The sequence below is a fragment of the Anopheles gambiae genome, chromosome 2 (assembly GCF_943734735.2).
Source record: "Anopheles gambiae chromosome 2, idAnoGambNW_F1_1, whole genome shotgun sequence".
Taxonomy (NCBI): Eukaryota; Metazoa; Arthropoda; class Insecta; order Diptera; family Culicidae; genus Anopheles; species Anopheles gambiae.
Genome location: NC_064601.1, coordinates 27,694,466 through 27,721,795, shown reverse-complemented (window position 1 = coordinate 27,721,795; position 27,330 = coordinate 27,694,466). Strand labels below are relative to the sequence as shown.

Genomic DNA, 27,330 nt, shown 5'->3' with positions numbered 1-27,330 from the left:
GTGAGTTTTGCCGATCCACTAATAGTTCGGGGAGGATTGCTGTAAAAGAATTATACATTAAAATGTCCATATATTCAAGGCATTTCTAACGGATCCGAAAGGGAACCAAGATTTCTGATCGCTATAGCAACAAACCGGAAGTAACATTAGAACAGGTTTATGCGGCAAAAGGTGTGACGTGTAAACACTGCTTCATTAAAAACAATAAAATTAAATATCTGTCTGCCATTCTGGGCGAACATCTATAGCCGCCAATTTCGAGTAAGTTCAATTGCTTTGTTTCGTTGAGAAGTTGTTGAAATTGTCTTCCCGATTTTGTTTTATCCATTTTGTTATCTGCAATGGGATTTCCATGCATCCGTTAAACTATGGGCTTTGGCGTCAAGTTTGGCCAAAAGACGAACGTCAGTGACACACGTCAGTGTGCCAGTGTCAAAAACCAACACACCCATTATTTAGCATTTCCGTCTTGCGATCGTGACTAACTTTTTCTCGCAGAAAAGACTGGTGAAACTCTCGATGTCTCTGTAACGGCACGTAGAAAATCCGAAAACAAAACGGTGAATATCGTTCGATACCTGGATTTGTATGAGCTGCGGGGAATAATGCTACGTACGTAGAGTCTGGTGGGAGTGTGCTGGTTGATTTTGTTGGAAAGGAAGACACAGTTGCGAAGAAAAGAGAGAAAAAAGCGAAAAACCTTGAACCGTCTCGCAAGTGCTAATGAAAAGAGCTCTATCGTTCGCCCCTCTCCCCCCATATCCCCCAAATCCGTCCGATTGCTCCTATCGTGCACTGCCAGACCTTCGACTCCCAGTGAACTAAACTTGTGCAATAGTGTTCGAATCACATTATAGCGTTCATTCACTGAAGTAGTAGCGTGGTACTGATTGAATAAAAAGATCTGAATCTTGAAAAAAAAGAGATTGTTGCAAGCATAAAGGGTGTGTTTCTTCTTGTTTCTGTACAACACTACCGTATCGCCCACGAAAAGGAAAAGGTGTTTCGCAGTGCATTCAGCAGGAAGCATAACGAAAAAAAAAAGAAAAAGAAGGAAGTGGTGCAGAGAATGTCCAACGTCCCCTCGAACGGGAGGGTGGGCGCTTCTTCCGCTTTCTAAAAAAACGACGGAGCAACCACTGATGTGTGCATGTGCGTGACAGCATTCGATTCGTGGTGTGTACGTGTGTGTCCCCCTGTGTATATGTGTGTGTGTGTTGTGGCTGTCGGTCGGCTCTTGGGAACAAAACGCTCGACTCCGAGGTATCAGGCAGCCATTTTGTTTTCCAAGCTGGTGTGCTCCACTGGCGCGAAAGAGTTGAATATATATATTGAGAGCTGTGCAGGGGCAGCCGTGGTAGAAAAATAAAGGCAAATCAAAAGCTGCTGGTGGAAAGGCAATCAACCGCTGCGGGTAAAAAGCGAGCAAAGACGGAGGGAGGCAGAAATTGGACTGTGCCGCAGCGTAGCAGGCTCTGGAGAAATTAATGTAATTTTCAACCTCCTGCTGGACCTGCGGGACTCGCGCAGATCGACACAGACGCCATACTGGTACGAACGGCGGTCGCGTCGCGCTTTCTCGCTAGTATTTCTTCCGCCCGTTGTGCGTGTGAGCCTACCAGCTTTGTGGAAAAAGTCCGATTTCATCGCCGGTGCACGGGAGAAGTGTGACTTTTCGCCCGTGTGGGAGATATGGTGGCAGTGCTGCAGCAGCAGCATTCGGCGGCTGGAATTTTACGCTGACTTGCAAACGTTAATGCGCGCTGTCACCAATACCAGTACACGCGAGCCGCCGGACTAGTCGCGCTCCGGACGGGTGCGAATTTCGAGAGCACACTGAAAGAGCGAGAAAGCGAGAGAGAGAGTGTGTGTATGCGCGCGCGAGAGTGTGAAAGAACCGACAGCATACTGCGCGCGCGACGCGAAAGCGAGACCACCCGAAGCGTCACCCGTGCCAGCAGTGGAAGTTTTCTCAAACGTTTTCAGCAGTGTGGCTTGTGTTGTGCTCGGGCCGCATTTTTCAACCTGAATTTCATGCGGAAATTTGCACAGAAAGCACAGGTAAATGGGCACAAACGCATTATAAGGCTGGGAGGTGATCCATTTCGATGCAGTACGGACCGCAAATGGCCAGTGAGGTGCGAAAAAGTCGAAGCAAAGTTTGCCCCACGGTACTACTGGCTGGTACAAGGGGGTAGCCTATTAGCCAGCAGCAGTAGCAGTAGAGGCTCACACTAGAGGGACACTGTTAATCTCTCTCTGTGCTCTAGTGGTGTGGTAATGCGCGTACGCCGCCCGCCATGTTTGGCTTGGGGAAAGAGATAAAAAACATGCATTTGTTCCCGAATAGTCATTTGTGATATGGGAAAAATTGTGTCCGATTGAAAGATAGCACCGTGGGGTTGTTGTAACTGGATGGAAAGCGCTACGGATGGATCGGCATCATGGTTCGAAGATGAATTTGTTTGACGTTGGTGGAGTCCGTGTGTGTTTTTGAGCGTGGTTGGATGGAGTTATTTCGATTGTGTAGTCTCCCAGGTTTAAGCGCAAGTAGATGACATACATGTTCATACGCATTGATGGCTTTCTTTTCTTTACGGACACCGTGACGATGTAGGTGAGAGATAGTGTGTGTATGAGGAAGCACAAGTGTGCACAAACTGTAGGCGAGCGCGCGCGCGCGCAGACACCTTCGTGCAAATCGTTTGGGAGTGTGTGTGTGTGTGCGTATGTGTGCGTGTACATGGCTGTGTTCGAATGTGTGTAAATGTGTTTGAGAGAGAATATAGTCGAACGATAAAGTGAGCAAGAGGGACAGGCATTAACACTACTACCACTGCACAGCACAGCCCATGGAACAACGCGCTGTAAAGCGAGCGATGTGAAGGTTGGCTACCGTCATCATCATCATCAGCTATCTCACACACCACCGTGCACTGTAGCGGTTTTTGCGTCTGGCCTTCTGCTACTGCTGCTGCTGGTGGTGGTGGTGCGTTGTGTTTCACTTCCGATTTCGCTGGGGTTTCTCCGTCTCTTTCCTGCGTCTGAGCGTGTGTGTCATGAAGAAAATCCCATTCACCACACCGTGTGTTGTGCCCCCGTGAACACAGCAACAGCACAGCAGCGACGGTGGCGGCGGCAGCAGCAGAGCGTGTGTTAGGGAGATGACGACGGCTTTCGAACGGAAAAAAGGGCAATGGAACATTCTAGATGCGTTTGTTCGTTCGGGATAAATGTGGCATCGGGGTTTTTGTGGAACTTGGTTGCGAATAACTTTTAAACATCGACAGAGGATGGATGGACAAAAGATGGGGGTTTTCATCATCTTTTGAATGTAAAATATGTATGTGGCTCTTGGGTTGGATGGTGAGATGAATTTATTCGTCACATGCAGGCATGCGAATATAAGTTATATAAGATTATTACGTTCCCAATCGTGGCGTGCCAGCAGCAACTGTTGTGCGGAGAGCTTTATGCGATTTAGGGGATAGCGATGGAGGAATTACCTTTCATATAGGTTTTCAAAACGGCTGAAATGAACAGCAAAAACAACATAATATTTAAGCGCAAGATTTTCGTTAAGTAGCTGTTATTAAGATTTATAAAAGAAAGATCATTGTACTGATTAAAACCAGTACTTCCTAGTTTTTCTTTACCTAAGCACTGACGATAAGGAGCAGGCAATCATACACTTATAGTATTTAAACTATTTAATTAAAAGAATGATAACTCGTTAATATATCCAATTTTGCGTTTAGTTGGGATTATAAATTGTTATAAATTTCTCTCAAAAATCTATCATCACCGCGCCCAAAATCTCGTGTGTGTTTGTGTGGAAGAAGCAAATGAACGATTTCTAATCACACTTTCTCTCCTCCCTCTTTTGACAGGTTTCTGCAGAACTGTGAGGTGTTTGTGATGGTACACAGCTGACTGGACAGCAATCCTTGAAACCTTAAACGGTACGTATGCCGATGCCGGGAACACACGGGCATCCTAGCGGTGATGATGGACATTTCCACACATAACACATCTTCTCATAACAAACTGTAGCGAAGTACGGAATCGGAAGCTGACTTAAATGCGAGACATAATTTAGGGGCTTAGCAAGCGTTGGGAATCTTAAATGTTGTGTAGGGAGGATGTAATGTAAAGCTTAGAATGTATGTAGACTACGCAGAGAGTGCACCGCACAGTGTACTAATGGGACCGAAATGTCAAATGTACGCTCCATGTAGTGCTATGTAAATGGGTTACCTAAAGGACTCTAATCCACCAGCCGCAGAATTAACCGTTTCGGGGGTGCAAAACGAACGAATTACTACGATGTGTGTAGTTGAGGAACTGTGAACCTCCTAGCCTCGGTTGATTCACCGCCTACTCTCGGTTGGCTGTGGCGCTACACACGTACCTTGTCCTTGTCTGTCCAGTGAGTGCGCCCTCATTCTCTCCAGTGCAGTAGGAGCCGTGTATCCATTGCCGGCAAGCGCATGCTGTGTGTGGTTTTAGACATGAGACGCCGAAAGGCGTGTGAAAGCGGGTGAGGGGGTTGACCAAAAAGACCCTAGACACAAACACACACACACACACATACAGGGGTGGTCGGTGTGTCTGTTCCGTCATCGCATGAATGTAGGGACCAGTCAGTCTCTCCGGTCTCTCAGTAGTTGCAAGAAACATAAAAAGGCACAGGTCGCTTAGTGGGAGAGAATGAGTGAGAAAACGGCTACGAACGCAAGATTAAAACACCGCTCAAATAACGCACACACACACATACACGAGAAAAGGGCTGCATGTGAGGCTGGCGCGTCGCCAAATTGTGACTTTTCTGGTGGAGAGCGAGATGCCAACAGTTATTAGGTTGCACCGTACATGCGCGCGTGTGCACGCTCGTGAGTGTGAGTGAGAGTGGAATGAAGCGCGCAATAATGGAGTGTTGTAGCTTGGGTTTTCGCTAGTTGGTGGATTCAGAGGCAAAAGACACACACTTCAAACACGGGCACGGGTGCTGCGGTGTGCTATGAGAGCGAAAACGGGATGACGTAAATATGTGTGTGACGACCGTGTACGCCCGGTCGAACGAGACAGACGATCGCGCTTGCTGTGGTGGTAGTATTGGTGCGGTGTGGTGAGATCACGTAGCCCGCCTCAAAAGAAGTTAGCTGTGGTTTTGGATGTGTGTGTGTGTGTGTCTCTGTTGTGTGGATGATGAAGAAAGGCTAGTGGTGTGTGGCTATTGCTGGTGCAACCAGGGCACTGCAACAGCGATAGGGAAGAGGTTGGTTTTTCCCTTTTAAACGCACACACACACATACATTGTACGGTTAGGGCGCACAGAGCGAGTGGCGAACAACGTGTGCGCGTGTGTGTGTGTGTGCGCGCGTGAGAGAGGCGAAAACGGGCCCAAGAAAAAGACGCTAACGCCTGCTGCTCGACTGCTGCCGCCTAATGCTGCTGGTGCTGTACGGACGGTCGAGAAAAGTTGTGTGTGGCGTCTGGGGAAATAGTGAAAATTTCGCGGTAAAAGTGCTTCCATTGCTACCGAAACCGAGTGCAAAGTGTGGCCCAGAATACGGCCGAACAGTGAGCGATGGAGTAGACACGGTTTCGGGCCGACCCAGCGCTGTGAAATTGGAATAATTTGTCAAGATCTTGACCTTGAGTGTACATTGATCTTTCGCGGATCTCAGTGTGCGCGGTGGCGTTGTTCAGAGGAAATAGTGTGCGAGAGCGCTACCAGGCAGGGTGCACGGCGGGGTTTTCTTCATTTGCTTCTTGCACTTTCCGCTTCATTTCACCCGGTGCGCCCGAGAGACGACTGCGCCGTCGCCTCACCATCACCTCCGCCCGTGCCGATTCTTTTGTGTAGAGCGCGTTTCCTTCACGGCGTAGTTAAAAAGCATCGTTTCGATGGACAGTAGGCGCTTGTTGTAATCTGCGGCGTGTGTGTGTGTGTGTATGTTAACGGCAGTGCGTTTTGTGTGTGTGCTGCTGAACTGGCTACGGATGACGGCGACGGACGATACGATGACCGTGTTTCGCAGCTGCTAAATTGCGCGCCCGTTTGTCGTCTACCATTTTTTTCTGCGGGTGTTCATCATCGCGTCATCATCATGAATCCCTCTGCTACCCTCCCGCCGCGCGTGCGGTGCTGCGCACCGTCGAGACAGGTTTTGAAAAGTGTCATTAAGTTGCTCCGGCGACGGTGAGGCAAAAAGACGACGACGACCGCACTAGACGTAAAAAGAAGGTGTAATTTATTGATGTGTGCGAGTGTGTGTGTGTGCGTGCGGTTTGTCGTTGACTCTGTACCCGGTGGTGAGTGTCCCCGTGTTGCTCGTTAATTCGCCTTCCCACCTTCAAAAGTATGGCAATAAGAGACAATCTCAAAAGAGTATTGTACATGGCGTGACATGGCAATGTGTGCGTATAGACATGTGAGGGAGTGTGTATGTATGTGTGTGTGTCTGTGCGGTCATTTGATGCGGAAGTAAAGAACTGAGCGGAAATGATGAAAATCCTTGATCGCTAATGAGAAGACAATGTATAAATGATTTTGCTCAAGATCCTCAATCCGACAATCCAGCCCATCTGAGGCTACATTTGCAAAAGGATGACCACAGTAAATGCCTATGCACGGTGATGTAACTTGCTATTATAGAAACATATTTTAAACAGTATTATTTTGCTAGAAACTGAAACACAGCTGACAGCGTTTAGCACATCCGTTGTTTTTACATTCCATCAATCAAAGGCAGAACGTTCGAACAAAGTCTTAGCATGTCTAAACTTCCGACCTCCGTACGGGCTAGTTTGTTATGAGAAAAAATGTGGAGTGAAAACTACTATGATCTATGCGCTAACGAGGAATTCGGTTTCAGGCTTAGTCCAGATACTATGCAGCAAGGGTCAGGATCGTCAACGCCTTCAGCGGCACCGGTAAGTGGGACGACGGTGGTGGTGGTGGTTGCGACGGAACGACAGTGTAGCTGGCAGCACCATTGGCAAACAACATGATGGCAACCTTTTCTCACATACAACTCATTTATCCACACCCACCCACACAGGCAAGTGTTGTGCCCCCTGCGCCGGCAACAGTCGACAGCATGGACGAACCACCGCCAAGGAACGAGCCCGTGGTAGAGCCGGTGAACGGTATCGTGCAGCCGCCAGTAATGCCACCGCCGGAGCGCCCGGGCCGGTTAACGAATCAGCTTCATTTTCTGCTCCGGACCGTCATGAAGGCGGTGTGGAAGCATCAGTTCAGCTGGCCCTTCCAGCAGCCGGTCGACGCGAAGAAGCTTAATCTGCCCGACTACCACAAGATCATCAAGCAGCCGATGGACTTGGGCACGATCAAGAAGCGGTTGGAAAACAACTACTACTGGACGAGCAAAGAATGCATACAGGACTTCAACACCATGTTTACCAACTGCTACGTCTACAACAAACCGGGCGAGGACGTGGTCGTGATGGCCCAAACGCTGGAGAAGCTCTTCCTGACGAAGGTCTCCCTAATGCCGAAGGACGAAACGGAGATGGAGGTGCAGCAGCCGAAGGGTGGCAAGAAGAAGCCCCGCTCGCTGGCCCCGCCCGGGACGCTGGTCGGTAACACGTCGGTAACGGGCGCGGCCGCAGCGGCCGGTGTCGCCCCGAATGCGGCCATCGTTGCTGGCGCGAATGCAGTGGCGGTGGCGGCGGCAGCGGCTGCAGCCGCACGGGCCCGGCCCGGATCGGCCCTTGGGGCGGCGGTTTCGTCCAGCGTGCCGCCGCTGAGCGCTGTTCCCCCGGGGATGGGTGCCGCCTCGACGGTGGTCGCACCGAGTGTGCCCCCGATCGGTACCATGCCGCCCCAGACTGTGCCTGGTAGCACAAACACCACCACGACGGCAGGACCTAACGCGGCCGTTGCGGCACTGACGGCGGCAGCCGCTGCTGTGGCGGCCGTAAACACACCGCACAATGCCATGGGCAACCCAATCGGTGCGCCGGTAGTCAGCAAACCGAGCGCGCCCACCAACCCGCCGTACATGGTGAACAGCTCGCAGCCCGGAATGGACACGGTGTTGCCGCCCCAGCAGCCGGCGAAGGTTAAAAAGGGTGTGAAGAGAAAGGCAGACACCACGACCCCGACAGCAACCGTGTTCGATCCGCACTATGGCACGCCGATGGATTCGAACGCTGCCAAGATCGCCACTCGAAGGGAATCGGGCCGTCAGGTAAGCGGGACATTTTATTTTACTGCTTTAAATTGTGAAAGGGATGGAATGGGGTGAAAGGTGAAAGGGAGGCTTTAATGTTTGCAGCACACACACAAACACACATCTCCTGCTGGAACTGCGCAATGGCTAATGAAGTGTTTTGTTTTTATTTTATTTTTGGTGCGTTTTACCATCGAATCGCAGGACATAGCACCCTATCAAACCTCAGCCTATCCGATGTCACCGATGGCACACCAGGGTTCGAGCTCGTCGCAGTATCCGCCGAAGAACAAGGAGAAGCTGTCCGACGCGCTCAAGTCGTGCAATGAAATCTTGAAGGAGCTGTTCTCCAAGAAGCATTCGGGTTACGCCTGGCCATTCTACAAACCGGTGGACGCGGAGCTGCTCGGTTTGCACGACTACCACGACATAATCAAAAAACCGATGGACCTCGGCACGGTGAAGCGAAAAATGGACAACCGGGAGTACAAGTCGGCGCCGGAGTTTGCCGCGGACGTTCGGTTAATATTCACCAATTGCTACAAGTACAACCCGCCAGATCATGATGTGGTCGCGATGGGCCGGAAGCTGCAGGACGTGTTCGAGATGCGGCTTGCCAACATACCGGACGAACCGGTAAACAACGTTGCCCCGCACCATCAGTGCAAGGAGAGCGAACCATCGTCCTCGAGCGACTCGAACGACAGCGACGAAGAGAGCGAGTCGGACGAAGAGTGTGCACAGAAGTTGAAGCTGCTCGAGAAGCAACTGTTCGAGATGCAGGAGCGCATGCGGAAGCTCACCGAGGAGGCACTGCTGAAGAAGAAGCAGAAGAAGAAGTCAAAGGACAAAAAGAAATCTTCTGTTGCCGGACCGGGCGGTGCGGCCGGCGGTGGTGCGAGTGATATTAAGGGGATGATGGATCCCCACGCCGGGCTCAGTATGCCGCACGGTCCCGGCAAGGCGATGCATCAAATGGCGGGCGTAATGGGTCAACCGCCGATGGGCGGTGCAGGGGCGGCCCCGGTAATGCCAGCAGCCGCCACCAAGGCGAAGGCGAAGGGCCAGCGAGCACCGAAAGCGGGCGGTGTGGCTGGGGGCGCTGCATCCAATGCACCGGCAAAGCGCGCTAAGAACGCAGGCGCTGCTGGTGGCACCAGTGCGCCTCGGGCCCCGAACAAGAAGAAGGCGTCCCAGAACGTTTCGAACTTTGATTCGGAAGAGGAAGACACGGCCAAACCGATGTCGTACGATGAGAAGAGGCAGTTGTCGCTGGACATCAACAAACTACCGGGTAAGTGGAAGTTCCTGCTTGGTTCCCTAAAAAACAGCTCTTCGTGGGCATTAGTATAGCGCTACTTATTGTTAAACTTGCGCAGCTGTCTTTACGCGCGTACCTTGCAATGGGTGTCCATGTTTAACCTTTCTATCTTTCTTCGACAGGCGATAAGCTGGGCAGAGTTGTACATATAATTCAAAGCCGGGAGCCATCATTACGCGATTCCAATCCGGACGAGATCGAGATCGATTTCGAAACGCTGAAGCCATCAACGCTACGAGAGCTGGAAAGCTACGTAGCTTCCTGTCTCCGCAAGAAAACTCGTAAGCCTTACTGTAAGTTTCCAACTTAACAAACACTGCTACTGAGAAAGATACCGATCACATACACACAAATTCTTTTATATACATTCACATTTCCTTTCGTTAAACATTCATTTAATCTCTATGCTCTTGTTGGACGTGCGAGTTAATTGTTTGTCCTTAAATTCGTTTTACACAGCTCATATTTAGAAGAGACAAATACAGTTAGTTATCCTCTTCCGAAACAATCTTGCATTGATTGTCTCTTCTTTTTTTAAATTGAATAATGTTCACCTGGGCAATGCGTTTGCTTTGTTAGTAATCATGCACCTTTTGAATATGTTGTTTTTTATATACTTATTATTCGCACCACTTCACACATTTGCCACGCCCAAAGAAACTCACCAACACTATTACGGTTTCGTAATTTATTACGTTTGACACGTTTTTCGTTCACTGCGTCAATATCGAAAAGGTTATACCCATTCTTATTCAAAGAAATGTTTGTGACTGGATCACGAAACAATGTTTTGCAGTATTAGCTATCAGTAGTGTCTGTTAATTGGAAGTTATACCTACTTACTACTTCTACTTGACTTACCATTTCTGTACGTTATCTTTCTTGGTAGATTCTTAGTCTTCTGCTAATCTTTGCAATTGAATTGAGCCGCTTGTATTAGCGATAAAGCGCGTGGCATTAGCGCGCGAGATCATTGGCACGCCATCGCAGGTGGTCTCCGCCATGATCTCTCGTGCAGTGCGCACGCAGATTATCTTTGATACAGAAGCTCACGCTTTCGAAAGCATCCTTAATTTCTCTGTAGCTTGGTTGAATTTTAGCAATAGTTCGCATAACAACCTGTTCGTATGTCGTATGGTAGTAGAAAGTCACATTTCACAGTATAATTTATTCCGTTTGCTTAGTTTCTATCTTGAACTGAAATTAACCGTCGCTGCAACAAATGTTGGATCGTAAGCTCTAAAATGGGGGTCATAATATTTTCCCTTATCTTTTACAGACAAAAAAGTGTCTGGTAAATCCAAGGAGGAACAGATGACGGAGAAAAAGCAAGAGCTGGAAAAACGGCTCCAGGATGTGACGGGTCAACTAGGCACTGGGAAGAAGAACGCGAAGAAGGGTAAACTTTGTTTTTTCGTAAACAATTTTTCTGTGTAGTTTGTATAACCCCTTCCACCTGTCTCCTACTGCTTCGTGAAGCGCGAAGCGGAGGAAAGGTCGTTGATCGTTTGCTAATAGCAGGTGTTGCTTTCTTTCTTCTGTACTTTCTCGATTGTTTTCATAAAACCCATTTTAAACGACCCCACCGGATGCGGTACGTAGACGAAGCCAACAAACAGGATGTTGCTCCCTCCGGAGGCAACATGTCCTCCAGCAGTAGCTCCAGTGATTCCTCGTCGTCGAGTTCAAGCGATTCCAGTTCTAGTGATTCCAGCGACAGTGAAGCAGGTTAGGCAAAATCTTCTTTGTTCTAAAACAAAACAAAATGAATCACAATTCTGTAGTGTTTAAATGATAAAAGGAAAAAAAGGAGAAACAGTGACAGAAAGTAAAATAACATTTAGCACTTATCGTCCAACTCAGTTTGAAACTTGGAACAGTGGGGGATTGAAGAGGGCAGCAAGGGTAATAGGAGCAGTAGAGTAAAATCAACCGTAGTCAGCAGATTCACACCCGCCCCCTCTTGCAAGTGACCGATTAGTATTGTTTTTCTCTGATGTTTTTATTCTCACTATTTAAGATTCCTTATTCGATGCAAGGTATCGGAGCAATGATCTATAAACAAGGATGGGCCCATCCTTGCAAAACCTCCTTCGGGATATGTAGCATAGATTCTGGTTGTTAGCAGTTCCGTGCAAGTGTGTTGTAAAAGTGTACAGTTTTCTCTTCCCAGTTCCATTGCTATAATGGTGCCGGGGATACTACGTTGGCCAATCTGAATGAAAACCTACGGGGTGTCTCGTACGCAACGCTGCTGTCAGTTTGTTGTATGAATCACGTGGACACTGCTATATCTATAACGTAGCTCCACAGAGCATATGCATAGCAACACATAAAAAGTAATGAAAGGAATAAGTACACGATGGCTCTATTCCTTAGCAGAATATTAGCTCGCTTGCAAAGGTGTTAGGTATTTTAATTATCGACTTTAAACAAAAAAACAGGATTTAATTTTGGAAACACAAAACAACTTGGCAGTAGTATTTTTAGGGAAGACATAATTGGTGCCATCATCTTGGCGGCAAATGATGAATAGATAGGAAGGAAATACATATGAGTATGTATTAAACACTAAGCCGTGTACAAAATGAAACAGCAAAACACAATTGGCGGAAGCAGACAAGTATTGCTGTCGTCGATGTTGTGGTTAAATGGTCTATGCATAAACAATATTCTAATCCATGCTTTTGGTCCACTATCTGCTTTATCTTAATGAACTCTTACAATCAGCTGCGAATTGTGACACCTCTCTTGGTACGTACAGCACTGCGTGAAAGAGTATCGGAGTATTGATTGCATCGGAATCAATCGGAAAACCGGTTCAGTTATCGGGTTGTCAACTTTTGGATCACCATTTCAATTAAAATGAACCATGAATTATTGTGTGTTTGTTATAGCGTTTTGTTTTTGTAAACTCTGATAAGAAATAGTTTTCCTGTAAGCTCTTCAAATGGCTGGCCTGGTTGCGCGCAGAGATGCTGTAACAAGGTCATTTGGTGATGTGTTGGTTTTATTTTAAACATATGGAAATTTTCATGTGTACATTTCGTTTAAACGATTTCCAAGAAAATGGTTTGAGCTCTCAATCAGACCAAAGATTTGGTCAGGCACTGAACGAGAGTTTAGGTACGAATGGTTATGAATATAATAATATTAAGTGCGTTTTTGCCGGGAGATTGTACAACCCTTTTTACTGTCAGAAACATATTCTAATTCATCTTGCTCTGGATGAAGTTGGGCTCTAGGCATTCATTATGTAGTCAGTTATTTCATATATCTTGTCTTACGTTTTTGCTAATTTATGGAAAACAAGTGCTGCATGAATAAATGCAGAGAGAGGCATGTAAACAAAGCAGATATGTGTAACTCTCCATACATTTTGAGTATCTGAAAGATGTAATTTTTAAATGGGAACCATGGCGGGAATGTTACGCGAAGTACTCCTTCGCTTCAAGAGAGATTAACACTGTTCCGTTTACGTGAGCGATGAACATTGTGTATAAGCGTGCAATAATTGAAACAGCTCTGTAATGCTGCTCTCTGTTCGACAACGCATGAGCAAAACGATAGCCAAATTACAACATTTACAAACTATGCGCTCAAATTAGAGTACCGGTTCCGTCAGTCCGCCATGTTTCAACACATATTTTTGGACGTTTTTATGGCAGCTATTTTTATTTTGCAGTATCATATATTAAACCAATGTCAAGTAATCATATGTTGTGTATACCCTTTTCAAAATTCTCTGCAATTTCTTGCTGTCTTGGAATGTGTTGTACCATCCCTAAAGCCATCCAGACTACTAAACAACATCGTCTTTCAATTACAACTTGGCTTGCTGCCCATCTTGATGCGTTTAACAATGCATGTACAATCGAAACATGTGCGTGCACATAACACATTAGAAACACTGGCCCGCGCACACGGCGGCGGATATGATAAACAGTGTACTGCGTAAATGGCCGGGTGTCTATAAACGCACGTTTAGGATGAAAGTTTGAATTTACTATGCAAAAGTCATGTCATTTTGGTTTCCATCGAAGGTTTAGTTTGAAGACGTAAATTGAGAGACAGAGAACAATAGTTTTCAGCAGATGATGGCCTAACAGTGTTGAAGAGAATAGTTGGGTTCTTAAACAAGTTATATAAAGCTTCCGTTACGGCCTTTTGCAATGTGAGACGTGCGTGGTTGCAAAAAAAGAAGGGGAATTGGCGGCAGCTAATCAACGAACTCGAAACATTTTGAGGAAGGTGTAGTAACTAAACGAACAGATTAGGTAGTCTAACCAATTGATAGTATGATCTATCTTTACTATTCCGAAAGACTAATCTGATGAAAGTTTTTTTTGTTCATTATTATTTTGGTATAGATTTAGGACGTGTACCTACCTACTGACGGGGTTTGGATCAGATCTTGCTCAGTTGGTATATTTTCACCATGATTTATGTTTTATAGTTATTTTTCAAATCAGTAAACCCTCCAATAGCGTATAACCGTAACGTTAGTGATTGCATATGACGAAGTGCATATACATACGCCAGTATGTGCGCGCGTATGTAGGATTATCGTGTATCGAACCTCGATCTTATTGTATATGCACATCCAGATATGATAATATTTGTCATTGTATTCTCCTTTATGTTACCTTTTATTTTGCTTTTCAACAAATCTTCAACAAATTTCTCGTGTGTTTAATGTGTAATGCGGTGGGGCAGCCAACAAATCAAATCGTGTCTCAGTCCATCCGTTTCCCTTCGCGATTCGCGTACGGCGGCAGTGTTATGTTGTTCGCTTATGCTTAAATGTAAAGATGCAAAATAGCAGCTCAAACATGAAAACTAAATACCACAGTAAGAGAGAGAAAGAGAGAAAGTGAGAGTGAGAGACAGCAAGTGAGAAAAAGAGAACAGGAGAGGAAAAGAAGAAAACAGTTCGATCCGCGCGAACGCATGTTAACAACCTGTTTTTCTCTAAATTGAACTACCGTGTGCTACACCAGAACTTCCAATTGCGTAGAAAAGGTATGTGTTTACTGTAAATTCTGTTTTACCACCACCACTCTTATACAGATCAGAATGCGATTATGCTATTTAGCAAAAAGGGTGTTCAATCCTGGTCCAATTATTGCAAAGTAGATAAATGTGCCGTTTCGACAGGGCAATAGATAAAATGCTAGCAAAACAAAACAATCGATCATGTATGTGTATGTATTTTTTTGGATTATAACGATTATGTATCCTCCATTGTCCTGATTGACGTTTGCCAGTTAGATCCTGCTTTCTTGCTATTTAACATGCAGCATAGAGTACAGTACACATGTTTGTTTTGGTAGGGATTAATACATAGCGAATAGCGAGGTAAAGGACATGTTCGCTACTCGTATATTCGCTGCTTGTTGATCGGTTTGCTGACATCGATCTTAACAGTTCGTTGATCGTCATTGTTGAACCCACGCATACGATCATTGAGATGGAGAATGCCCGCTATGTAGCTTGAATCAACTGGAGCTGGTTTTGCTTATTTGTGAAACGAATCTTTGTTGTCATCTGTTCTGTTTTATGCAAATTAATATGAGGAAAAGGTTTATGCAAATAAAGACTACGACGAGTTGAGTTCCGTCACAACACTATCGCATCGCACATACTACCGGTGCATCATTTGACCCCAGATTGCTGAACCTGTGAAACAGAACTGGAAAAATACTTTGTGTAGAAAGGAAAATTATTTAAATAAAATGGGTAAAGAAAGAGCCATACAAAACGTTGTGTTAGTAAAAAAAGAGAGAGAAAAAAAACGATTCAATAGTTCAATGCAGACAATGTGTAACATGTTAAAATAATGTTTGTAGGAAAGCATGTTGTAAATTTGTTTTATTTATTATCGTTGATATGACGACGAATGATGAGCAAAAGAAGAAAACATAGAGAATATCAGAAATGCATTTAATTTTCTCCGTTCCTCTGTAAGCTATTTCCCATCACTACTGGAGCTCAAAATATTAAAAAAAAATCCTTGAAAGAGTACTATTGCATTGAGTTTTTAAAAACACATCGCCTATATTTGCCTAAACAATTGAAATGTACAATTAAGGGCGTGTTGGTTGACGAAAGATAATAGAAGTGAGTATATGTAACAATCGATCGCTGAATATGCACAGTTTTTGTTGTACGTTTTTCAATACATCCAATATTATTCCAAAGGTCTGTTGCAAATATATGACATAACAGGTCATGTCTGTGTTGTGTGGTACTGAGTGGATACCCGAATAATTTTTTAACATTTGCAAAAGCCATCTCACATGAACTTGAACCGCAAAAGAAAGTGTTGATAAAATGGAAACAAAGCAATATTTCGTTTCGCTAATAACAGTAATACCTATTGGAGAGAAATGAATGAGGATCGACGATTCGGCTGTCGGCAATGCCAAAACCCATTACACATTGTTTGCACGTGAAAGAGAGCGCGAATATGTTGTGAACAGAAACAAAAGCTATTCTAAATATGTTGTTCTTGTTACATCCATTGGAGAGGTGAGATGTTTGTGTTGTTTTTACCGTAAATTTTAAGTTTCGCTTGCGTTCGTTTTATGCTACACCCCCCCGAAGTAAATATTATCATTTGTGTTGTTATTGCTGGTTAGGACGTATAATAGCCGCGCACTGCAATATACACATGTCAACAGGCATTACCGAAAGTAGAGAGTAGGGCAAGGAAAAACAAAATGGTGGAACGGTTTATATTAATGTGTTTTTCTTAATTTTCTTAATTAACGTGTTTTCACGTATTGCCTCTGTCTCTTGATTTACGTTACACACTGTCTACGTCTGTCAGCTTTGTGAATAACAAGCAAATGATGTGCGTTTGCATTGTCTTACTCTGTTGTACTTTCATCTCATATGCTGTGGTTATTGTTCTGCCGGTGTATATTTTCACCATGATTGAGTTCAATCCCATGTGTATGTTGGTCTAGCTTTCAACAGGAAATGCTAAACACGAACAAAGACGATATATTAGCAAACACACGCCGGTAAAGAAGTCACTAAGCACAACTGAGAAACAGGTATGCCATGGACAGTAAATGAATCGTACATAGGGCATAGCAGCTGGTTTTGATTTCTTTGCAATGATGTTTTCCCCATTAATTCCATCTATACAGTTAATAGTGTGACACGCTATACATGATGAAATGGCGCAGTTTGTAGCATTAATGATAGCTTAGCACTTGCAAATAGCGCGCTGTGTGGGACAACAAGGATCACAAACACCCATCCCTTGAACAAACCATAGCGAAATATTAACATATAGGGTGCACACTTCATGCTAGGTGGGAAGTGTACGAACGATAAATAGCAGAAGCGCAGCGCTGTCTAGCGAAACAATGTAATTTACATCTTCTGGATTATAAATGCCTGTACTGAAACAACCTGGAAAATGTGTGTGTGTGTGTATTTGTGTGTGAGTGTTTGAAGTCGTCCTGTTCAAACCTGTCCGTTCATTGTTGATCGAGGCGGCATAAGCATGAGACAAGCAAGTATAAGTCAGGAAAAGAAACGTTTAATGGAACGAAGAACTTACTCCCATGTTGTCCATGCCGGTAATGATCGTCGAAACACACAGTGTCAGAGAACGTTTAATTGAAAGAGTGTTGTTTTGCCATGGCCGAACAAATGCAATTCGAGTTTTTGTTGCAAGATAAGATGTAGGTAAAGTTGCAAAAATAATGCAACAAAACATAATGCACGCTGCAACAAACGGTACGTAGTTCCCAGAGCTACCAAGGCATTGGGTCCCGGTTAAAATGTATATGGTGTTGCTTTGTGACAGTACACAGTCATAATACTTGCGTAAGGTAGTCATGTAGAACTCATATAACTATAACGAAATGATTAAATAATACGCCACAAAATCAACACTCTCTTCTCTCTCTCTCTCTCTCTCTCTCTCTCTCTCTCTTCATGTGTATGTTACGTTCTTCAGTCTTTGCGCTAAATAACTGATACAACTACAAACATTGTAAGATGAAGTCTCTTGCTGCAGAAGGCATAACGTGCAGACTTTTGCATTTATCTGCGTACTGTTCTGGTTTTCCATTGATCATTGCACCATAACACACACCACAGGCATTAAGAAAAAAAGGAAAACTTATTAATACTATTATCACGAGCAGTGGTGTTGTAACTAACACACGACGAGAGTCAGGGAGAGAGAGAGAGCGAGAGCGAGAGAGAGAGCGAGAGAAAGTGTTAGATAATAGATCAACTAGAAAAAGAAAAGCACGAAAATCATAGATAAACAGAATACTTGCATTAAACAACAGTTAAAAATATATGAAACAAAAAACTGATTTGTGCCAGCGCGAATCAACTTTGGTGTAAAACGTATATAATAGTTGCGAGGAGAGAGGATCATTCAATCTCATACACAAAAGATCGCTAGTTTGGTGGAAGGAGAGATGGAAAGTATGATTACAAATTTCGACACAAAATGATTGATACAATAGCGTTAACGTCTTTTTTTTTTGGCTGACAATGCGCGCAGTGAAGGTAAAAGAGAAGGGGACACACTAGCGAACGAAAAGTTAGAAAAAAAAACATTTGAATTTTGCTTCTCCAAGTATTTTCCTCATAAAATACATCAACGATCAGAAACGATGAGCAGTTGCAGCGGTAATAATGGGTTCAGTTTCAGCACCAATTTGCATTGGTTAAATTGAAAAGTATAACGTACACACAACTGGCAAATGCGATGTAAAGAGGATTGACCATATAAAATAAGCAGAACTAAAATTGCATTAAAAGAAAAACAGACAAAAAAAAACAACAACACAACTAAAACATAAATGGCAAATCAAGCATTATAATCGTAAAACTTGAAACTACAAAAAGAAAAGAATATATATAAGTAATAAAAAAATGAAAAGTAAAATGCAACATGCGCAGCTCTTCACTGTCGGTGAGATTATTTTACACGAAAGATCAACAGGTTGTGTTCGCGTGGGGGAAGACTTTGTGAAACCGTATGGGTTTTTGGTGGTTTTGCTTTTGCGCCCTGCAGTCTCTGTATTATTTAGATCGCGCTATCTCTGTTTCCTCTCCTGTCTGGCCCCCGCGAATGAATTGTTAAAACGTATATATCGATTGTTGGCTGCTCCGCTATATTATGGTGTGGTGTAGTATGCATACATTTGTGGTTGTTGTCCTTCTTGTAATCGAATGCTATCCGTACGATGGCTTAAACAGCTCAAAAAACGCCGCATCGCCGCATTAATACACACTGCGAGAAATTTGTTGAAGCATCAACTTCCGATCAATAAGCACGCGAGATCAAAGGGAACACTTATGCTACCTAATCTACATGACACACCCCGTGTGTTGGGGTGGTGTTCGGTTTTGGGTAGCACAGCGCAGGTATTTATTGACACGGAAGGCAGGAAAGCGAAGAACGATTCCAGAATTGTTGAGAATCTGAGCTTTGTTGGGGTACATGGTCATGGTTTCGTACGATTATTAAACGTTCCTTTGTGTTGCAGAAGCTGGAGGGCGACCACCTCGCAAGAAGAAGAAGGATTCCTCCTCCCCCATGGGATCTGGAGGCAACAATCCGGCTAATACGGTAAGTAGTGTGCGGTTCATGCGCGCCGCCAAATAAATGTATTAACATTGAGCGGCGCTGAAAATATGCTGTAATGCTATGCTTGTTTTGAGTTGTTGCTGTTGTATATGTATTAAAAGAAGGGCGTATGTGCCAGAAATCTTAAGCGTGTAGGATTGCTAAACAATAGTTTCACAAGGACGCATGGAAGCATTCGTATGCGTCATGCTTGATCGTAAATTTAACAAACACTTAATTTGGTTTAGTGATTACCAATCTAAAGAAAATACATTGCTCTAATGTCAATGGACAAAAACAAAGAAGTTTGTTGAACATAAACTAGACCATATTACCCTAAGAAGATGCCAAAACTCTGACCGCGTGTTGAAAGTAGATAATTATCGTTTTGCGCGCTCATTACCATGTAACCTTCTCGCGGGCAGAGCATGCATATTGACTGTCATTTCTTACCCACAATCCATTTTCCAGTCCTCTGCTCCAGCCACCGCATCAACACTATCGGCAACGGCAGCGGTATCGCAGTTGCTACCGAGTGCTGGCGCCAATAACACAAACACCACCTCCAACACCACTACTACTACCACGAACAACAACTCCAATACCATCACACCTCTCCCGAACGCCGCCGCTCAGCAGCCACAGCAGCAGCAGCAGCAGCAGCAACATCCTCCGGCTAACGGCAGCAGTGCCCTAAACCCGACCGCAGTCGCTGGCCCGCCACAACACTCCCAAGTGCACCTCGCTGCACATCAGCAGCAGCAGCAGCATCGGCAAACGCCAGCAAACCAGCTACAGCAGTCACTCATACCGCCACCACCACACTCATCTCAGTCCACATCCACGCTGGTATCATCAACCTCCTCCTCTATTACCACCTCCTCCTCCACCTCCTCATCAGGTGCCGGAGGGGCCCCATCGAGCATGGGCGTTGCAGCTACCACCGGCAGTCACAACGGTAACAATCCACCAGCAGCTACAACAAGCATTGCTGCTGCCGTTTCATCTGGGTACGGTGGCATGATGGGTCTTTCCCAAACGCCGGCCACAACAGTGGTTGACTCTGTGCCAGCGCTTCTGCAGATTCCTTCACTAGCGCAGCAGCAGACGATGGCCGCCGGTTCGCACACGCTAGCGAACGCGCTAATGATGTCAGCAAGCGGTACGGCAAACAGTAACAGCAATGGCATGGGCGGCGGCGTCAGTGGAACTAATAGTAACAGCGGCAATCCCAACCCGATCGGTAGTAGTAACAGCAACCAACTCTCTTTACCACCTCCCATACCATCACCAAACACCACCACCACTACTACCAGCACGATGCTACCTGTGAATAATAATGCTTTGACCACCACCACCACCACCAGTACTAGTAATAATCTGGGCAATAGTGCTATCTTGAATAACTCCATCACTGTTACGCAGCACCAGCAGCAAAATGCGGCACTCGGCGCGAACGGCATTGCTCCCCCGGTGCCGGTTACGGCCCATGCACCAACGTCCGGCATTACCACCAGCAGCAGCAACGTTATCAACACGAACGGTAGCGATGGTGCACTGAATGCCAGCAACGGTCTGATCAATAGTATGCTGGGACTACCGCCAACGTCCCAGCTTGCTACGAGTCTGGCCGCGATGACGAACCTGGCCAGTATGGCTGGCGGTCTGCCACAGCCCCCCTTGCAGATGCAGACGCAAAGTCAGCAGGTGAGCAAACAGCAGCAACAGCAGCAGCTGGTACATGGAGGTGCCACCCAGTCCCAACAGCAGCCACAGCAGCAGCTGCAGCACGCACAGCAGCAGCAGCAGCAACAGCAACAGCTTAATCAACAGTTCCGTCTCGGGGGTGCTGCCGGCAACAACGGGCATGGCGGGCTCGGCGGAGGCTTCATTGATCCTCTCGAGCACACGCTCAACTCGTTCGAGCAGTCGATCAAGGCGGAACCGCTAGGGCTGAACCTGCTGAACGACATGCCCGCCGCGCTAAAGCAAGACCTCACGACGAGCATGCTGTCCGCCAACATGGATCTGTGTATGGCGCATCTGCAGAACCAGCTGCACTCCGGCAACAACGGTTTCGCGAGCGAGTTCAATGGCAACGGGCCGCTGAACGGTGGAGCCAGCGCTGGCATGGGTCTCGGTGCGGGCATGAACCAGATGGTCATGAACAGTATGGCATCGTCGGCTGCTGCTGCCGCCGCCGCCGCCGCCAACAGTGCGCTGATGGGTGGTGGCATGCCATCGATATTCGATCCACTGCAGAGCTTTATGCGTTCGGGGGCGGGAGTGGCGGCCGCCGCTGCTGCCGCCGGAGGATACCACCAGTCGAATGCGGTCGGTGCGGGAGGTGCCCCGGCGGGCATGGCAGGGCTGATGACGGGTGCAAGTAACAGTAGCAACGGTGCCGGGCTGGGCAGCGGCGCCAGTGCTGGCAACGTCGGCGCAATGCACGATCGTTCGATCGATCTGACGCAGGCGGGCAGCAACAACAGTAACAGCAGCGGCGGCTCACTGGGCGGAGCAGTACCGCCTGGGATGATGCCAACCGGCAACGGTGGCGGTAACATGATGGCCATCAAGAAGGAGGAACCGGGGGTGGGCGGTGGCAAGTTTATGCTGACGCCGAAACCGATCGAAGACTTGCTGATCAACCCGAACGAGAAGAAGATGGGCAGTACGCCACCGCCGGCCGACGTGAAGGGCGGGAACGTGGCGAACGCGTTCAACAAGGGCCAGGATCCGAAGAGTGCCTGGTCGTCGCTGGCCGCCGCGGTGTCGCCCCAGAATACGCCCACGTCGAACAAGCCGAAACCGTCGATGGACTCGTTCCAGGCGTTCCGCAACAAAGCAAAGGAGAAGTTTGATCGAATGCAGCAGCAGGAGCTGAAACGATCGCAGAAGGAGCAGGCGGAGAAGGAGCTGAAGCGCCAGCAGGAGCAGCAAAAGATAAAGCAGGAAGAGATCAACAATGGACGGTAGGTTTTATATTTGCGCGAATACATATCTTGTACGCTGTGCGTTTTGTATGTGGTTGTGTGTACTTTGTGTAGAATTTTGTTTGGTGTAGTTCCTTGCGTGTACACTTTGTATTGTATAATACTCACTGAAGCGATTTCGTATGTTCGTATTTTATGTTTTTTTCAGAAAATTACCTATCGAACCCGTCCAGCCAAGAGTAGTGGAAGAGATCAAAACATCGCCACAGGGTAGTCCATCCCCGGGAGGAACGCCTACCACGCCGCATGCGCTAGATCGTTCCGCCGCCAAGCGGGCAGAACTGCGGCGCCTCGAACAGGAACGTCGAAGAAGAGAAGCGGTAAGTGGATCATGCATGATCATGATCATTCCTGCAGCAGTGATCTGTAAGCATATTGGTGTATACTATTATCTTGTTTCTTCCCCTTTTCTCTCTACCCTCTTTTGCAACGGCGTGCAAACTCCAGATGGCCGGTCAGATCGATATGAACATGCAAAGTGATTTGATGGCCGCCTTCGAAGAGTCACTGTAAAGCGCGTAAAAAAACCCCGTAATAAAGCTGCAGATACCCTTCCATTCGATTAAGGGAACGTAATAATAGGCATGGAACAATCGACACGGTGTTCCCCACCACCATCATACATCCGCTTTCGAAGAACAATCGAACAATCGTTAGGACGAGACGTGTTGCACATATTCGGCAATTAATGCGGTCGTCTAGTTACAGCTCCGTTACACATCCGCAGTGTTGTTGTGCGTGTACGAACCGTTACCCTATTCCCTGTACACACAGAAACCTACAGCATCCATTGAGCATCCTCCAGGTGCAGCAGAGAACAGTAATCTTCGATACCGATAGCGTTTGTTACCAAAAATACACAAAAAAAAACTCAAAATAAAAAAGGGATTATCCACACAACGCCACCGCGCGTAAAACCACCGAAATCGTAGGGATGATGCTAGATGAAGATAACTGAATCCTGCTGTTGTGTGTGTGCCTGGCCAAATGGGTAGTAGTAATGATTTGGTGAGTACGAACTATACACCTATTCTGCTACTTAAACAAACCCTCATTTCATCGTAAGAGAAAGGGCGATCACTCCCATGTTATCAGACTATCACTAGAGGGGCAAATCTACACTAATCAGAAAGTGTTATACGCATCCCATACTCAAACGATCATGCAATGTATAGTTTAGCCCTACACACACACACACACACGCACACAGAGCGGTAAGCGTAGTTCGAAGTCTGTAACGATGATGATGTGGATTGGTTTGGTGTGGTTCATTGTCGCATTAGGGGTATAGTTTTATTATGTTCGATTAGCGACAGTGAAGTCATTACTTCGTAGCGTTTAGCCGGTTCAAAGGAATGGTGGACGGCGGTGCAAACGTCTTTACGCGTTAGTGGTGTAGTGATGGAATAACTCAGAACATAGCCCATCGCCCTCTCCTGTGCTAAACGGCACCACTAGAAATCTTGTGTATAGAAACAATCAAACGATCCCTTGTCGCAACTGACACCCCAGCATGATGGGATATTGGAATGAGTAGTTAAGAAAGGAGGAGACACATACACACCATTACTATAAAGCAGACGAAGTGTGAATGTTAGCAGGAAATTAAAAAAAAATACTATAAATAGTAGAACGTATCTAGACATATAGCTGTAGTAGAAAGTAAAGAAAAAAGGAAAAGAAAAACAAAGCAAAAATGTGTTTAGCATAGCAGAAGACGATAAACGAAACAATATATTATGTTTACAATTTCTGGGTAGTTAGTAGTGGCGGAAGGAGGGAGAGACGCATCGTGAATGTAACGTGCACTAGTGTTTAGGGAATACTTTATCAGTTGTGATATATAAATTAAAAACGAAGAAAAAAAAACAAATATAAACAGCCAGAAAACAGTTGCGGCTGGGTGTCGTCGTCGTCGTCCCTGTGTGGACGGTCGTCCAAAATAATACTAATAATAATAATAATAATTAAAATAATAATTATATTAATAATTATATTAATAATTATAATAATAATGATAATAATAATGATAATAATGTGTAATTAAGATAGTACGAAACGGACATGATGTGTACACGGAAGCGCGGACAACTAAGCAAAAAGGAGAACACAGGTGCACCACACGGTTTATTAGTATGGCTGTACTTTTCGTCCTAAGTCATGGGAAAAAAGTACCAAGTGTAGATATCATTTTATCCGACAGAAAGCTGCTGTAAGAAAGAAGGTTGAACGGAACCAGGAATCAACCTGTGGTCTACTGGGTGGTGTAGCGTTTTGTTACGTTTACAGTAAATGAAGACAGAAAACGACAGAGGAGCGGGAAAGCACACACACACACTCACACATTTTCCCAATAAAAGGAAGGCAACGGCTTATGACTTACCTTTTGCCTCTCTCCGTACACAGGATCTGGCACTGATCCACTCACACACACACACCATCTGCGTTTGATTTGATCGTGTCGCCGGCGATGACGTGCCGCGATCATGCAGTGTAATATATTTATGTAAAGTAATGTTAATGTACTCGCTATTTTCCTCGTCCGGTCGTCGTTGTCGTTTGTGTGCATGGAGATGATGGTGGAACTGATGCATTCTGGTTCTCCCGGATGCTGGGGAGAGGATTGAATGTGTGTGATGTTCGGCGCGACTATGTAAATGTAAGCCAAAAACTACTACGGAAGGACGAAATGTGGTATAATAGAGGAAAAAGATTAAAAAACTATCATCGGAACCAGATTGTTGTTTCTCGTGTGTTTTCTCTGTCATTTGCCTAACACATTGTCGTCATTCGTATTCGTACACAAGTTCATGTAAATTTTCTCTCGAACTTTTCGTATTAAAAAAACCAACAGCTGCAACTGTTGTGTGTGTGCGCGTGTTAGAGAAATCGAGCGGGATGAAAGGCAAATAAATGGAAAAAAGTTAATCGAGTAGTAAATCGTTGTTCATGTATGGCGCTACGATTTGAGTGCGGAAATGCGCCATACATGAATGAAAGGATGCAAAAATACTGAATGGGTTTTGATGTAATAAAAGAATGACGAAATAATGATGATAAATTGCGGGATGTAAAAGAGGACTTTCCCCTCCTCCCCCCCACTGGGCAGCAATATTTGGTCAATTTAAGGAGAAACGAGCAAACTTGGATGAAGGAATGTAGGTAGTGTGTGTGTGCGTATGCCCGTGCGTGTGAGGTGTGCGCCAAATCGATGAGCACACTTCGTGAAGGAAAGGATAAAAATATAGAAAAAAAAACAAATGAAATTGTAATAAACGTTTCTTTCACACTTTTTTTTGTTCTTTCGCGAGTTTTGCTGTTATTTTTCCTACCTTGCTTTGTCAGTAGTTAGTTTATTAATGCATTATGAATTAACCACAATGCTAATGTATTGTGTTCGCGTGTGTCTGTGTGTTGGTTGTTTTGACTCTATTCGCATGCTTATTCGACAAAAAAAAACAAGAATCCAACACAGATGCTCGTAAGTGCATCACACGCGACATTTCTTTCTTAATGATGGGTTTGTGTGAATTGGTTTTTTTTTTTCAATACTTTGTAAGGTGTGCTAAAGGTGCGCCTTAATTGTAGTGTGTTTTACAAATGTTTTTGGTTATGTTACGATCAGATAAAGATCATCAAACATACCACGCACGAGGAACAGGCATCTAAATCCAAATGACCTTTTCCTTACCCTACCCACAAACGAAGTAATTGTGTAAGTAGAAGAATTGATGAGGTAAAAAGTATGTTAAGCACCTAAAAAAAAGGAATCTACTATATATGTACTCCAGAATATTGCGTAACTTGATAAAGGCAGGGATAAAGCAGGAACCAATCGAACAGCAAGATCACGTTGCACGCACATCTCGTACATCGATGGTAAGGAGGTAAGAGCAAATTGTTCTCGAAGCTTTGAGTTTGCTGCTCCAAGTAAACGTTGAGCAAGTAAAGCAAGAAGCGTAATAACAGCAGTTGGAAATATTCTAAACTAGCCAAGCAATACTAAAGCAGAACACAATCTTGCTGGGTGAAAGATACTGTTCAAAACAGCCAATGGGATACGTGTGTACAGTAGCGTTAAGTAAGCTCCCCTTTGGAGTAAATAGTTATTTTTTTCATTCTTTGTTTTACTGCTTTTAATTATTACTTTGTTCTTATTGCACCTTCAGTTACTATCATCTGCGATCAGTTTCAGTGAGCGTGGTGGAGTTGTGAAGTGTGCTCTTAATGTATAGTGTCAAATAAATTAAAAACGAGTATTAATAGTTTAATAAGTTCGAACAAAGGCATAAAGACGCACGTCCGACGAGGAGAAACAGGAATGGAATTGTACCGATTGAACGGATGGAAGAAGTGTATGTAATGGTAATTTAGGCGACAGAATGAAATTCGAATAAACGTCGTGTAACGCTAATACCATTGTCTAGTTGTACTGTATAGATTAAAGTAGTGAAGTAAGCGGCATAACACATTAGAAGTAAAACAAAACAAGGGGATTCTATTCAATGTAAAAAACACGTGTGCGTGCAACAAACCATCAATTTTGGTGCATTCATTTGCGCGGATACGAGAGATGCAAGCGCGCGCGCGCGATGTTAGGTACGCCAACGACAAAACAAACACGTGCGGGTGCAATACATTTTTTTCTATAACAATTTGACGGTACACAGTTCGATGATATAGCAAAACAAATGAAATCGCACGCCCATAAATATAATGGTGAATCAATCGAGCATACATTTAGAGATATGTTTCGCACGGAACTACTCTATCCGTAGAGGGGATAAGCAGTTACGCGAATTAGTATAAACTGTACACGATCCTGTCATTTGAAATACATAAGAAAACCAATAAACTGTTCGTTGTGTTTTTTTTATTCGTGTAGTAATAGTAATATTGTGTGTGTGCAATTGATTATTTGTAAATATCGTTTTATTTGAAATTTCCCGTCCCCGATTATTGGTGGAAACGTGTTCCAGGGTTTGTAAACCGGATTGTGTGAAACTGAACGAATCGTGTACAGGTATTCCCCGATATACGCCATACTCGATATACGCGATTTCGCTGTACGAAGTTTCTATATATGACAATTATTTGAGCAAATTGTACTAATTCGAATTACATCGAATGTAAAATGCAAAATAAATTCCCTCTTGGTCGAATTTTAAAAACCATTTTAAAAGGTACAAAATCGTAATCTTC

At 45.1% G+C, this 27,330-nt stretch overlaps 1 protein-coding gene and 1 long non-coding RNA gene across 18 annotated transcripts; one reads left to right on the top strand and one right to left on the bottom strand.

Moving 5' to 3' along the window:
* The first annotated feature begins 394 nt into the window (after positions 1-394).
* On the top strand, positions 395-26,983 carry LOC1273155 (homeotic protein female sterile). 17 transcript variants are annotated; one of them, XM_061646062.1, is made up of 12 exons: positions 395-944; positions 3,891-3,962; positions 6,882-6,939; positions 7,068-8,219; positions 8,406-9,495; positions 9,645-9,815; positions 10,802-10,921; positions 11,125-11,250; positions 19,053-19,135; positions 19,604-22,107; positions 22,277-22,448; positions 22,576-26,983. In XM_061646062.1, the coding sequence occupies exons 3-12, from the start codon at positions 6,898-6,900 to the stop codon at positions 22,639-22,641; spliced, it is 5,526 nt and encodes a 1,841-aa protein (XP_061502046.1). In that variant the 5' UTR covers positions 395-944; positions 3,891-3,962; positions 6,882-6,897; the 3' UTR covers positions 22,642-26,983. The 17 variants fall into 17 exon arrangements, with proteins under 17 accessions (XP_061502046.1, XP_061502045.1, XP_061502047.1 ...); XM_061646061.1 differs by having other exon boundaries at positions 395-1,414; XM_061646063.1 differs by having other exon boundaries at positions 395-2,061; positions 9,645-9,803.
* On the bottom strand, positions 3,355-4,397 carry LOC133391476 (uncharacterized). Its single transcript, XR_009764975.1, has 2 exons — positions 4,258-4,397; positions 3,355-3,530 (listed from the first exon to the last, which is right to left on the bottom strand). It is a non-coding gene; the product is annotated as an uncharacterized LOC133391476 (long non-coding RNA).
* Positions 26,984-27,330: the final 347 nt, after the last annotated feature.

Bases quoted from the DNA above. Each gene is read 5' to 3' on its own strand.
- LOC1273155 (XM_061646055.1), top strand. From the start codon at position 6,829: ATGTGGAGTGAAAACTACTATGATCTATGCGCTAACGAGGAATTCGGT. The intron at 9,496-9,644 runs GTAAGTGGAAGT...TTTCTTCGACAG, and splicing joins GGACATCAACAAACTACCGG to GCGATAAGCTGGGCAGAGTT. The intron at 19,136-19,603 runs GTAAGTAGTGTG...TCCATTTTCCAG, and splicing joins GCAACAATCCGGCTAATACG to TCCTCTGCTCCAGCCACCGC.